Genomic DNA, 15193 nt, shown 5'->3' on the forward strand with positions numbered 1-15193 from the left:
TTTTCAAGAGCCATTAGCACCATTTTGCAGATTTTGTAGTTCCAAACCAGTGAGTTTAACATTCAAGATGGGCAAAAATTACATTTTATATAACTTCTAGTTTACTATCAATACAGCAGTAAAAATATTTTTTCCATATTGCATTTAGGCGACAAAAAAAGTGCTGCAAATATTGGGTGAAATTGTTTAACTTGGGTCCCGAGGCAAAACCAATTGAGAACCACTGCTCGAACACCTTAATTAGCCTAGTCAGATTAGTACATGTTGAGTTGGAACAAGTCCGCACACCCGGTAGTTACCAGGAACAGGGTTAGTGACCAATGGCAAAGGCATTCTATGCAGCAAATCAATACATTCTCAGTTCCTTGCGCAACAACTTTTACCTGACAATGTGTGAGATAAGCTTCAGACAACATTTACATCTTCAACAGACCACAAGACAAAGCCAATCCAATTTATACAGTTTATTCTTGCAAACAACATTGACAGGAGCTTATGCCATCAGCACGCAGGCTCCTCCCACTGCCTTGATCTTCTCCTCTGCCCGTCGACTGAAGAACTTTGCCTTGACGATCACAGGTTGCTTGGGCAGTTTGCCTTTGCCCAGCACTTTGAAGTAGCCCTGTGGAGACAGAACCAAAATTGCCTAACACAGCTACACAAAAAGTTTGACATCTCATTGAGTCGCCCACCTTCCCACAAAGTCAGTCCTATTAAGTACATGGCCCTACATGCTGCATCTGCTAAATAAATGATTCCAAACGATAGGCAGCAGATCCAGTTATGCAAGTATAAAGACATGCATGGCCATCTCAAAACTACTAGCTACCGTCTATATCCACTTGATAAACCCTCATAGCAGCTCCTTTCACACCAATGCAAGTCTAAGATTCAGTGCCAGAGGTCAGCATGGCTACAACAAACCTGATTTAAGTCTAAACCATTGACACCCTGGAGCTACTGGTCAAGAAGCCCATGTTATTCAACAACCGCAGCAGGCCGTCATTTGTGCAAGCCTCTAATTAGGGATTTCATTACATCAGTTTAGTTTGAATGGCCAGCTAGTACACAAGCAAGTTCTCCACAGCCCAAAGTTAGATAATTTGGCATGACAGCATGTAAAGGCCAAGAGCTCCTGCTCAAACATGGCTCTAGAACAGTCCTGGCAACAACGTTTAACACTTGTAACTGTCCATGTGGCCGATTGACCTATTACAGGGCCAGCCGGTGAATAGGAACAGCCTTCACTCTTAGAGAACTCTAGCACACCAAAACAATGGTGTTTGTCAAGATGTGACTCTGAGTCTCTGACAGCATCACCCCATGTGGCACACTGAACACAAAGCTATTTATAAGCTACTAACCAGGGGACTGATTACCTGAATCAGGCATTAGCACTGGGCTAAATAAAAGTCCTGTAGAGTAGACTGGTCATATTCAAAACATGTTCTACATTGCCATAACTGGAGGCAAGTCAAATTGTTCCTCAAATAAAGCCGAATCTACCTTACACCATTACACTTAAAGGGGAATATATACATGAACCAGCACCTGGGACCAGACATATGGTGCTCTGGGGAAGATACTTACAGCGCGCACGGCATCAATGATGGGCGCAGGGCCTTCGGGCTTCTTGGCATAGTTGAGCCTGGTCTGCTCGCTCACGAGTGTCCACAGTTTGTCCAGGTTGACAGTGGGGCAGTGCACGGTGTTCCTCTTGAGATGGTAGTGTCTCATGCCCACCTTACCAAAGTACCCAGGGTGGCTGTGGAAGCAGAGACCAGACAGGACACACCAAGCATATTGTATTAAACCAAAGTCTTACTGGTGATGAGGTTGAAGCGCAGTCTTAACACTGTCATGACAATGTAATCAACAGATGACATCAGAAGTGGTGGGACTGAAAACCCACCAGAAAGCAAAACCCATCAACCACTTTGTATGTCGTCAATAGTAACTTCACCGCATGACAAGACAATCTGTCGCACAAAATGAATGCGACAAGGAATTATTTCATCCTACAGCCATAAGTAAAGTGAGCAAAAAAAACATCTTATAGTACTAGAGGTGTTGGGCAAAAATATCAACACTTGTAACTGCCCATGTGGGTGACTAGCCTATGAGAGAGGCCAGTCGGTGAATAGGACCAGTCTTCACTCTTAGAGAACTCTAGCACACCAAGACAATGGTGTTTGTCAAGATGAGACTCTGAGTCTCTGATATGCTTAAAAAACACAACATTGATCATGTTTTCTTACTACTCAAGCCACCAAACAATAGTGTACACCTACAGTAAAGGTTCACAACGAATATGTTACATTGTTCCTTACTAAAACAAAAATGTAAAAGTACTCTACTCACTATTTGTCGAAGTTAATTCTGTGGTGATGCATGCCACCGGCATTACCACGACCTCCAGGATGCTTCCTGTGCTTGCCTAGGACGAGAGAGAAACAGTTCTCACACGTTTTGCAATAGCTACCATTACTATCCACAAGTATCACCAATGTTGACCATGCTCAACTCACCGATACGACCATGTCCGTGGCTGACGTGCCCACGGAGCTTCCTGGTCTTGGTCTTCTTGGTAGGCTGCAAGACATAATTTACTTTAGGATAACAAAATAAATATCATGATTGGACAAGATGTAGGAGACATTTATCCATGTCAACAACCGAACAGAATACTTCATGACGGGTTGCAAGAACGAGATAAATAGAACAGACATACGATCGAGCTTCCACGCGACCCTACTTATGGCAGGCAACGTTAGCGACGAATAGATTAGCTAGTAAACTAAACTACCACAACATAGATGTGGTGATAATGGCTGATGTTGCAAGTATTTCGATATAAAATATTTTACAAGGACGGTTCATTTGAGTTTCGTGACAGAATTAAGAATTAACGAAATTGTAACATTGTCAGTAAACGTGGGTCGCTACCAAGCATAGGCCTGTATCCAATATTCGGGAGAGCTCGCCTGTTTACAACGTTTTTCTACCATATTCTCCTTAATAATGACAATGGTTAGGGACAATGTCTATAACATATATGATAACTAAACAAATGTGTGATTTTTCTACTCGTACAACACAGGATGGACATAGATTTCAACCTAATTTTACAGCAGAAGTATGCACGACAACACTTACCATCTTGGAGGAGAGTTGAAAGAGGAACGTGAATCTGAAATCTCACGGTTTTGTACGAGATTTACTACCCGACAACTTTCATGGAATCCAACAGCGACATCAGACGGACACCAAGAGGCATACAGAATAAACATCGATCATTTGACCTCGTTTATGAAACAGTGATATTCATTCTTGAATTCGATTGAATGAGAATCGTTGTTTTTTTTAACTCAACCAAAACCAAATTATTAACCTTTGTAGGCCTGCATCAAACTGAAGTGAAAGCAAAAGTCAATAGGCAGTCTGTAATTTCTAATTAATCAGAATATTGAAAGGGGTATTTCATCTATGATCTGTTTATGTCACACATGTAGCAGAGAGAGAGAGACTGTAGCAAAGATCTCAATTGGAGTAACACCAAGTTAATTTATTTTCATGGTAGTACATAATTCGGCAGCCCATGATTTATCGTATTTTCCAGCAGAGTAGGTGGCGGCATGCAATTAAACGGTTGTTTGCCGACCGCCATGATATCATAGAAGAAGACGAACACCAAATTCAACCCAAGTTATTTTTGCATTGAAGAAGAACCCACTCAGTGGTGTAGCGCAGGGTATACGCAGGTATGCCCACGTTCTTTTCAGTAGCCTAGGCATGGTGTATACTGTACTCACTTCTTAATCCCCATTGATGTGTAACAAAGTAGTGTAGTGTAGGCATATGCTGTATCAATTAATAAGGGTGATGGAACAGATCAGAATGTTTAGTTTAAAATGTTGATCAAATATAATTTCTTCACAATTTAAGCGCATCAATGTGTGCATAGCGGTAGGCATAAGCCCAAATGTTCCAATATTCTATTTGCGGGAAATCAACATTTTAAAATGCGCAATTCACGTGAGCTGTTTCATTAACAGAGATGGACATATCATATATTAGAAAATTAGGGAGGGGAGATGCAATCATCATGGCTTACTAATATGACTGGGATAATGTCTTTGGATGCTAGACAATGAAAGCAAGTTGATTTGAAAACCAATAGAAAAGGAGAGCGCATAAGAGGAAGTGTTTATAAAATATTTCCCTCAACATTTCTATGGTTGGACTTTGAAGCAAGGTAAATACATGTCTTACCTGTTGCCTCATAATCTGAAGTAAAATGTCAAGGTTTCAAACAATTAAGGAACAGGGAAAATATATAACGATGCTAATGATAGGCCTAATCTTCTGGAAAGGCTTTCCCAAAAACCTTCAATTAAATGTTAACTAGCTACAAAGTAGCCTATGAATACCTTTTTTTAAATTATATTTATTTAACCTTTATTTAACTAGGCAAGTCAGTTAACACGTTCTTATTTACAATGACTGCCTACCAAAAGCCAAAAGGCCTCCTGTGGGGACAGGGGCTGGGATAAAAAATATAGGACAAAATACACATCACGAAAAGAGAGACACCACAACACTACATAAAGAGAAACCGAAGACAACAACATAGCATGGCAGCACACATGACAGCACAGTATGGTAGCAACATGACAACAACATGGTAGCAACACAACATGGCAGCAGCACAAAACATGGTAGAAACATTATTGGGCACAGACAACAGCACAAAGAGTAAGAAGGTAGAGACAACAATACATCACGTGAAGCAGTCACAACTGTCAGTAAGAGTGTCCATGATTGAGTCAAATTCTACCTGGCAGAATTATATGATGATTATTTGCATCAATCCAGTAGCCATTTGTTTTGCAAACGCCATCTCATGTGCACTACAGAAAGACAGCTAACCAAACAACAGTGTTGGTGCTATCAGACAAGAATTAAAGGGCAACTACACTTTGTAGTAGACACATTGTATCTTAGATTTTTCTCAGACCTCAAAAGTGGTCACCTGATGTGGTTTAAGCATTGTTGTGGACTTATAATAAAGTGCGACTTTGAGAGCCAAAACCTGGAAGAAAATATATATAAAAAACACAAAACCGGTGAATTTCTGACTCCGTTGACAGCCTCATTTTCTATTTCAATAATAGGCCTACTATTAGCTTACTTGCACAGTACATCTTGGGTTGGCCTGACTGTGAAAGACCAATATAGGATTTATCATTTTAGGTCCTTCAGAATACGTGTCACTGTTTCTTATAGAATTTTTTGCACAGGGCGCCTTCCTTTGCCAGGTGGGCTGTCAAGGACATTTTTAGCAAAATGAGAGTCTGTCTACTTCTCCAAGCACCACTGAAACCACTGGTTCTATTTATCTTTGTTGGAACACGTGAGTGATTTTCTCTGTAATGCATTTTAAAGAGGTTGCTTTTTTGGACATGTTACTAATATGTTTTGAAGAGGGGACAATAGGAGTAGTAGCCCGTCTCAGGATGGCTTCATATTAAGGCTCCGTTATGTGATGCTGTCGCCTACTTCCCTGTATCGTTTAAGATTAACATACAGTATAGCATATTTATCTTATTGTGATGTTGTGCTCAGTCATATTACATCACAAGCAGTTCAACAGTGTAAGCCACACAGAGATCCTATTAAAATGTAAGTTGTAATATGTCATTCTACGGTAAGCCACATGCAGCCTACTACATTTCCATCTACAGGAGGTGCCTGTGAGTTATGGATTTCACAAAAATCGATTTTACACTGAGTGAATGTACTATTACGTTTGCCGTGCTGTGCAGACTGTCATGTCAAGTCAAGTCCAGAGTGTGTGTGCCCTCTGCAAGAAGAGGTAGTTGTGCAAAAAGTGCACCAACAAACACCATTCCCATCATACAACTAACAATCCTACCTGTAGGTTTGTGGCTCTTTGAAAATGCACCATCATTATCACCAACCCCAGCAAAGAGTAGTACCATGACTCACATAGACTAATCGCTCTTAAATAGTCACGTGATGCCTTGGACCATTGTAGGCATACAGCAGGCACATCTTATAGACGATGCACAAATGAACACATGTCCGCCTTACCAAATGGACGGTGTCCCGAACAACATACAGCTGCAGCCATACCACGACAATTCCACTGCCAACATACACACGAGACACGCCCCTTGGGAGCAGCGAAAGCTTCTGGAGAACCGAAGAGTGGAGGTGGAAGTGAAAATGTCTGCTGTGGAGAACTCTGTCAATCAGACACGGCTGGAGTGAGTGTAGAGAAGAGATGCCAGCAGAGGTCAAATTGGTAGCTGAAGCTTAGCTGCCTCATATGGAAATGCTACGTTGTGGTTTGTGTCGCCTATACATGAAACTGTCTTGATTTATATACATGTACTTTTACCTGTCTTATTCTTTCTTTTCACCTTCATTTGATATTTTTGTTTGGTTAGCAATATTTAATACCCTTATTAAAAAACACAACTTAAGTAAATCTGAGGGCCTTAGCGTGTAATACAGTGATTTATGTAGGTTAGAAAGCATCAAGACAATGAAGTGGAAGGCAGAGGACCAGATCAAAATGGCGAAGATACTTATATCATAGGAGCTGGATAAAGGCATCAGCCAATTAAACATGGAATTTGAGGTACAGTATCCCCCTCCCCATCTGTTTCACAGATGAATAAAAAGGTCAATGGGATCTGAATTGCTGTGTCTCTTGTACTGTTGTTTGGGTTATTGATGTTATGTCTAAAATTAAGGGAGATTCCTAGTCGGTTGTACAACTGAAATATATCTTACCAATTTAGCCCAACCACTCTGAATCAGAGAGCTGCGGAGGGCTAATCAACATCCACGTCTTCGGCACCCAGGGAACAATGGGTTAACTGTCTTGTTCAGGGGTAGAACAACAGATATTTTACCTTGTCAGCTCAGGGATTCAATCTAGCAACTTTTCAGATACTGGCCCAATGCGCCTACCCGCCAGGCTACTTGCTGCCCCAAGTGATTGGTGGCTTGTTTTTATTGTTATTGTTTTTGTGTCTGAAAAACAAGACCTGTTTGGGTTTTTGCTCTGCCCATGACAGAAGCTTTTGCAGCAGTTACAGGCAACTCCTGTATATGTACATAACTGCAACAGGATATAGCCATTTGCCACTAACTGGACCATGTACAGAACCACATCACAGCCAGAGCTCACCACAGTTTAGCTATTACACTACCGGTAAAAAGTTTGGACATACCAACTCATTCAAGGGTTTTTCATTCATTTTAACAATTTTCTACATTTGCAGAATAATAGTGAAGACATCAAAACTATGAAATAACACACAAGGAATCATGTAACCAAAAAAGTTTTAATCAAATCAAAATATATTTTATATTTGAGATTCTTCAAATAGCCCCCCTTTGCCTTGATGACAGCTTAGCAAACTCTTGGCATTCTCTCAACCAGCTTCATGAGGTAGTGACCTGGAATGCATTTCAATTAACAGGTGTGGCTTCTTAAAAGTTAATTTGTGGAATTTCTTTCCTTCTTAATGCGTTTGAGCCAATCAGTTGTGCTGTGACAAGGTAGGGGGGTATACAGAAGATGGCCATATTTGGTAAAAGACCAAGTCCATTTTATGGCAAGGACAGCTCAAATAAGCAAAGAGAAACAATAATCCATCATTACTTCAAGAACTTTGAAAGTTTCTTCAAGTGTAGTTGCAAAAACCATGAAGCATTACCTCTGCTACAGAGGATAAGTTCATTAGAGTTAACAGCCTCAGAAATTGCCGCCCAAATAAATGCTTCACAGAGTTCAAGTAACAGACACATCTCAACATCAACTGTTCAGAGGAGACTGTGTGAATCAGGCCTTCATGGTTGAATTGCTGCAAAGAAACCACTACTAAAGGACACCAATAAGAAGAAGAGACTTGCTTGGGCCAAGAAACATGAGCAATGGATATTAGACCGGTGGAAATATGTCCTTTTGGTCTGGAGTCCAAATTTGAGATTTTTGGTTCCAAACGCCGACCTGCCTTACAACAGGCCTACAAGCCCTCAGTCCAGCCCCTCTCAGCCTATTGTGGACAGTCTGAGCACTGATGGAGGGAGTGTCCGTTCCTTTTTGTAACTTTGGCAGTTGTTGTTGCCATCCTGTACTTGTCCCGCAGGTGTGATGTTCGGATGTACCGATCCTGTGCAGGTGTTGTTACACGTGGTCTGCCACTGCGAGGACGATCAGCTGTCCGTCCTGTCTCCCTGTAGCACTGTCTTCGGCGTCTCACAGTATGGACATTGCAATTTATTGCCCTGGCCACATCTGCAGTCTTCATTGACTCCTTGCAGCATGCATAAGGCACGTTCACGCAGATGAGCAGGGACCCTGGGCATCTTTCTTTTGGTGTTTTTCAGAGTCAGTAGAAAGGCCTCTTTAGTGTCCTAAGTTTTCATAACTGTGACTTTAATTGCCTACCGTCTGTAAGCTGTTAGTGTCTTAACGACCGTTCCACAGGTGCATGTTCATTAATTGTTTATAGTTCATTGAACAAGCATCGGAAACAGTGTTTAAACCCTTTACAATGAAGATCTGTGAAGTTATTTGGATTTTTACAAAGCTTACCTGGTTAAATAAAGGTGAAATATATATATATTTTTAAAGACTATTGTAGCTGGAAATGGCTGATTTTGAATGGAATATCTACATGGGCGTATAGAGGTCCATTATCAGCAAACATCACTCCTGTGTTCCAATGGCACGTTGTGTTTGCTAATCCAACTTTAAAAAACATAAGCTGGCACACACCCAGAAAAGTTTGTTGGCAGCTTCATTTAATAGTACCCACAAAACACCAGTCTCAACGTCAACAGTGAAGAGGCAATTCCAGGATGCTGGCCTTCTAGGCAGAGTTCCTCTGTCCAGTATCTGTGTTCTTTTCCCCATCTTAATCTTTTATTTTTATTGGCCAGTCTGAGATATGGCTTTTTCTTTGCAACTCTGTCTAGAAGGCCAGCATCCCGGAGTCACCTCTTCACTGTTGACGTCGAGACTGGTGTTTTGTGGGTACTATTAAATTAAGCTGCCAGTTGAGGACTTGTGAGGCGTCGGTTTCTCAAACTAGACACTCTAATGTACTTGTCCTCTTGCTCAGTTGTGCACTCCTCTTTCTATTCTGGTTAGAGACAGTTTGTACTGTTCTGTGAAGGGAGTAGTACACAGTGTTGTTCCAGATCTTCAGTTTCTTGGCAATTCGCTATCAATTGGGGTGACAGGGTAGCCTAGTGGTTAGAGCGTTGGACTAGTAACCGGAAGGTTGCAAGTTCAAACCCCCCAAGCTGACAAGGTACAAATCTGTCGTTCTGCCCCTGAACAGGCAGTTAACCCACTGTTCCTAGGCTGTCATTGAAAATAAGAATTTGTTCTTAACTGACTTGCCTAGTTAAATAAATATAAAATAAAAATCAACCACCCTCCATTTTGGCCAATTTACGAGTGTCAGTTTGGCTACAACCAATACTGTTCAGCCTTTCTTTTCACAAAATAACCAAAATACTAAAGAAAACAAAGATAACTAAGGTCAGGGCGTGACAGTACCCCCCCCCCCCCCCCCCACTCCCGGCCGCATACCTAACCATATATGGGAGGGTCTGGGTGGGCATGTAACCTCGGTGGAGGCTCTGGTTCTGGATGCCGCCCCCCTTCTTTACACTGATCCCTCCACCTTTGTAGTACTGACCCGTGGATCATCGCCTGAGGCTCTGGACTGCGGATCGTCGCCGGGGACCCCGGGCTGGGGACCTTCGCCGGAGACCCCGGGCTGGGGACCATCCCTGGAGGTTCCGGACTGTGGCCCGTCGTTGGAGGTTCCGGACTGTGGCCCGTCGTTGGAGGTTCCGGACTGTGGCCCGTCGTTGGAGGTTCCGGACTGTGGCCCGTCGTTGGAGGTTCCGGACTGTGGTCCGTCGTTGGAGGTTCCGGACTGTGGCCCGTCGTTGGAGGTTCCGGACTGTGGCCCGTCGTTGGAGGTTTCGGTCTGTGGCCCGTCGTTGGAGGTTTCAGTCTGTGGCCCGTCGCCGGACGCTCTGGACTGGCTACTGTCGGCGGAGGCTCTGGACTGGCTAATGTTGCCAGACGCTCTGGACTGGCTACTGTCGCCAGACGTCCTGGACTGGCTACTGTCGCCGGACACTCTGGACTGCCGAGTGCGTGGTGCCTGGTGACAGTACCCAGGCCTGGTGCGTGGTGCCGGCACTGGTGGTACCGGGCTGGGGACACGCACCTCAGGGTGAGTGCGAGGAGCAGGAACAGGGCGTACTGGACTGCCGAGGCGCACTGTAGGCCTAGTGCGTGGTGCCGGCACTGGTGGTACCGGGCTGGTGACACGCACCTCAGGGCGAGTGCGGGGAGGAGGAACAGGACATACTGGACTGTGGAGGTGCACTGGAGGCCGGGTGCGTGGTGCCGGCACTGGTGGTACTGGGCTGGGGACACGCACCTCAGGGCGAGTGCGGGGAGCAGGCACAAGACGTACTGGACTGTGGAGGCGCACTGGAGGTCTGGAGTGTATAGCTGACACAACCCGTCCTGGCTGGATGTTTATTTTCACGCTGCAAATGCAGGGCGCTGGCACAGGACGCACTGGGCTGTGCAGACTCACCGGAGACACAGTGCGCAGAGCCGGCACAGGATATCCTGGTCCAAGGAGGTATACTGGAGACCAGGAGTGCTGAGTCGGCACCTTCCTTTCTGGCTGGATGCCCATTCTAGCCCGGCCAATGCGAGGAGCTGGAATAGAGCGCACCGGGCTATGAATGCGAACTGGAGACACCGTGCGTATCTCTGCATAACACGGTGCCTGACCAGTCACACGCTCCCCAAAGTAAGCACGAGGAGTTGGCTCAAGTCTCCAACCTGACTCAGGCCATCTCCTGGTGTGCTCCCCCAAAAAACATTATTGCCGGCTGCCTCTCGGGCTTCCGTGCTAGCCGCGTACCCTCATATCGTTGCCGTTCCTCCATTCTCTGTAATTTCTCCTCGTGGTATCACCGTTCCGCTTTCGCTGCCTCTATCTCCTCCTTAGAAAGGCGATACTCCCCCGGCAGCGTCCAGGGTCCTGCTCCATCCAATATTTCCTCCCATGTCCATACTGACTGCTCCTCCTGAACACGCTGCTTGGTCCTTATTTGGTGGGTTCTTCTGTCACGGTCGTCGTATGGAGGAGACCAAGGCGCTGCGTGGTAAGCGTTCATTCTCCTTTAATTAAAGAAAGAACACTGAACAAACTAACAAAACAAACCGTGAAGCTAATATGAGAAGTACAGACAGGCAACTAAACATAGAATAAGAACCCACAAAATACCCAAGGAATATGGCTACATAAATAAGGTCCCCAATCAGAGACAACGATAAACAGCTGCCTCTGATTGAGAACCAATTTATGCAACCATAGACATATAAACACCTAGACTTACAAAAACCCCTAGACATACAAAAAACCCAAGATAACACAAAAACTAAACAAACCACCCTCGTAAACACCCTGACCTAACCAAAATACGAAAGAAAACAAAGATAACTAAGGTCAGGGCGTGACAACAGGTTAATAGGTTAAACATTTCATTTTTAATTCCAATGTTTTTTTTCAAGATACAACATTGTCATCTTTGGCAGATTTTCAAGGAAGGTAAGTATATTATTTTGTATACATACTGCATATTTCCCATCACCTAATGAACAACCACAATACCAGTGTGGTGTTCAGAGTGCGAGCTGATCAAGGGGTCAAAAATGTCGATATTGCCAGATGTATGTTCACTGTCCGAGGAACAGGCCGTGGAAGCTTTATTCCTGGCAAAAGTGTCCGTTGTTCTTTTTCTCTCCTCCATCTCTGTCTGTCTTTGTACATGGAACCTGTCTCACATGCATTAATTAAAAAACCCTAAAGATGTCAGCTGCTGATTTTCAGATTTACACCACATAAACACTCAGCCATTTTCGCTGGACTATCAAACCCCTGTTGCTGCCAAGTCATGATTTGCCTGGGGGTTAGCCTTGCAATAACAAACGCTTATGGAGAGATGTTTGGAGTGCTGTGACATGTCACATGGCACAGTTTGGAGGAAGAAGGCTACCTTGACCTGTCAAATTCTCTCCACCTCTCCTGTGTGGGATATGTGTCTTTACCTCGTCTGTGGGCAGATCTGCAGCATTTCACAGAGAGTTGGAATAATCACCCTTTAAGTACAGAGGCGAACCTGACACCTCCCCAACTGTCGCCTTAGCACTACACAATGGATTAAAATGATCAAGCTTCAAGTGGTATTTATGTATTAATTTGTGATCTGGTAATGTAAAAGTCTTATAATGACATTATCTTCTATTGTTTGTCCTCATGTGTCTGTTTTTCAGCATAAAGTACTCTGTAGCCACTTAGTGTGGACACCAGGTGACACTACACACACACACACACACACACACACACACACACACACACACACACACACACACACACACACACACAGATTCCTGTTGAACACAGTCTCGTTAACGACCTTATTTTCTCAATAACAGTCTCTCTACTTCACTTCATCCCTCTCCCCCTTCTCCCTAAATCCTCTAGGTTATATCAGCTGTCCTTATTTTTCAACTTCTATGTTTCGATAGTGTAACATACATTAAGCTTTAAAACAAATACATTAGTGCTTTCGATATCAATGAAAGAGTTGCATGAATTTCTTGTTAAATTAATGGATGTTTCTCAAGTTACGATTCGGCCACCTCAAATCAAACTGGGATAGAGAGGATACACATTACCCTGTTAATTGCCTGGGATTTAGTTTGAAATATCTTACCTCCATGCCCATCAACAAAGCTGATCTGTCCCAGTTCTGTATAGAGTAATGCATTTATTTTCCAATTCTATACATTTGACTTTATACAGTATCTAGTACTGGACTTGGAGTCTGAATCTGATTCTGAACCTGAATCAGAGTTAGTCTGAGTCTGTATGGGATCCAGGTCTGAAATCTGGATCTGATTAAGATTCACTGGAAATATAATCAGACCTGGAGCCAAACCCAAAGTCAGAACTGAATCCGTCAATAGAGTTGGATCCAAAGTCAGAATCGGAAACCAAATTGGAATTTGATTGAGCGACTGAAGAAGCGGAGGACATTGAGGGGTGTTATGGGGTGTCCAATGAGCAGCCTGAGAAGGGGTATGGGACAACAGGGATGGAGAGTGAGGATTTCTGCGCTGTGTATTTGAATGGGGGCAACTTGCTGTGCTGTGATGGCTGCCCAAGGTCTACCACCTCTCCTGCCATGTACCACCCCTTCTAAGCTTCCCACTGTACGTCTTGAGATCCTATTTTCTGGTGTTTAGAAACGTTTTATAATGATATCTAAAAAAATAAATCAATTAGAGCTTTTACATCCCGCAAATGTTACAAGTTAATGAATGTCTAGAATACTGTGGTGCAAAACAGAAACTGTCTTGGGTTGGCATTGTTGACAATGTTCACAGAGCTACAATATGAAATATGTAACCAATAACCGACAGTTTATGTAATACGGAAAGCCTCTGGATAGGATGAGAACGTTTGACTCTGACCCTCTCTCGCTGCCCTACAGGGGTGACTGGGTGTGCACATTGTTTTCCGGAAGTGACCCAGACCCTGGGGTGGAGTATCACTGTAGGACCATTACACCCCTTAGACAGACCGCACACCCTACACACTGTCCAGCCTGGACCAAAGAGTGGGTTATGTTGATGATGATGATGATGACTTGATTGCATTCATTAGGAAATTCTTTCCGTGTCGTACAGCAAGCAAGCATACACGTGTAAACATAGATAGATTTACAGCACATCACATATATCAAAGGAGTCCACATAAGACCTCACTTGCTGCTTAGGACTGGGGACTATTGGGGGTGGAATTACAATTCATTTCTTCCTGGTACCGGACCTTCTGTACGTGCACGTGCTTACACGTGCTTACACGTGCACCAAAACAAAAAAAATGATGGGCCTAATCGTAGAATGACATATAGAATCCATATTAACTCGATAGGATCTCCATGGGCCTAGTCGTAAAGGTCTGTCATTTCACTTCTAAAACGTATGACACAACCAGTCATGATGTTTTCATCGGATTGTCATACAATTAGGTCAAAGGGCTCCTTTACTAGGCTACCCCGCGCATGTTCATCCATTCATACAATTAGGTCAAAGGGCTCCTTTACTAGGCTACCCCGCGCACGTTCATCCATTCACACAAGTAGGTCAAAGGGCTCCTTTACTAGGCTACCCCGCGCACGTTCATCCATTCACACAAGTAGGTCAAAGGGCTCCTTTACTAGGCTACCCCGCGCACGTTCATCCATTCACACAAGTAGGTCAAAGGGCTCCTTTACTAGGCTACCCCACATCCATTCACAACATATTTCCAGCCTCCAAAACAGTGGTGAATAAAAAGAGACCAAAACACAAAAAAGTGTAAAGACGTTCGGCGATTGTCATTGGGCCAGAATGAATGCCTCTGCTGTCTGCGTGCGTCTCGGTTTCAGCCACTCAACTCTGCCTTGGCAACATGTCAGTGTTCTGGTCGAACCACAATGCATTTAGAAAAGTAGGCCATACCAGTGGCTCCCAAACATATATACATACAGTTGAAGTCGGAAGTTGACATACACAGGTTGGAGTCATTAAAACTCGTTTTTCAACCACTCCACAAATTACTTATTCACAAACTATAGTTTTGGCAAGTCGGTTAGGACATCTACTTTGTGCATGACATGACACAAGTAATTTTTCCAACAAATGTTTACAGACAGATTATTTCACTTATAATTCACTGCATCACAATTCCAGTGGGTCAGAAGTTTACATACAATAAGTTGACTGTGCCTTTAAACAGCTTGGAAAATTTCAGAAAATTATATCATGGCTTTAGAAGCTTCTGATTTCAGTCAATTGGAGGTGTACCTGTGGATGTATTTCAAGGCCTACCTTCAAACTCAGTGCCACTTTGCTTGACATCATGGGGAGATCAAAATAAATTAAAAGAAAGACCTCAGAAAAAAATTGTAGACCTCCACAAGTCTGGTTCACACTTGGGAGCAATTTCCAAATGCCTGAAGGTACCACGTTCATCTGTACAAACAATAGTACGCAAGT

General features: G+C 43.5%; 1 protein-coding gene and 2 non-coding genes across 3 annotated transcripts; all 3 read right to left on the bottom strand.

Moving 5' to 3' along the window:
• Nucleotides 1-449: 449 nt before the first annotated feature.
• Nucleotides 450-3216, bottom strand: rpl27a (ribosomal protein L27a). The gene is made up of 5 exons (XM_020457147.2): nt 3157-3216; nt 2529-2592; nt 2362-2437; nt 1591-1765; nt 450-622 (listed from the first exon to the last, which is right to left on the bottom strand). The coding sequence occupies exons 1-5, from the start codon at nt 3157-3159 to the stop codon at nt 494-496; spliced, it is 447 nt and encodes a 148-aa protein (XP_020312736.1). The 5' UTR covers nt 3160-3216; the 3' UTR covers nt 450-493.
• LOC116356431 (small nucleolar RNA SNORA3/SNORA45 family) lies at nt 1181-1311 on the bottom strand. Its single transcript, XR_004204926.1, has one exon. It is a non-coding gene; the product is annotated as a small nucleolar RNA SNORA3/SNORA45 family (small nucleolar RNA).
• On the bottom strand, nt 2089-2220 carry LOC116356432 (small nucleolar RNA SNORA3/SNORA45 family). The gene has a single exon (XR_004204927.1). It is a non-coding gene; the product is annotated as a small nucleolar RNA SNORA3/SNORA45 family (small nucleolar RNA).
• Nucleotides 3217-15193: the final 11977 nt, after the last annotated feature.

This window comes from Oncorhynchus kisutch, linkage group LG22 (assembly GCF_002021735.2).
Source record: "Oncorhynchus kisutch isolate 150728-3 linkage group LG22, Okis_V2, whole genome shotgun sequence".
Lineage (NCBI taxonomy): Eukaryota > Metazoa > Chordata > Actinopteri > Salmoniformes > Salmonidae > Oncorhynchus > Oncorhynchus kisutch.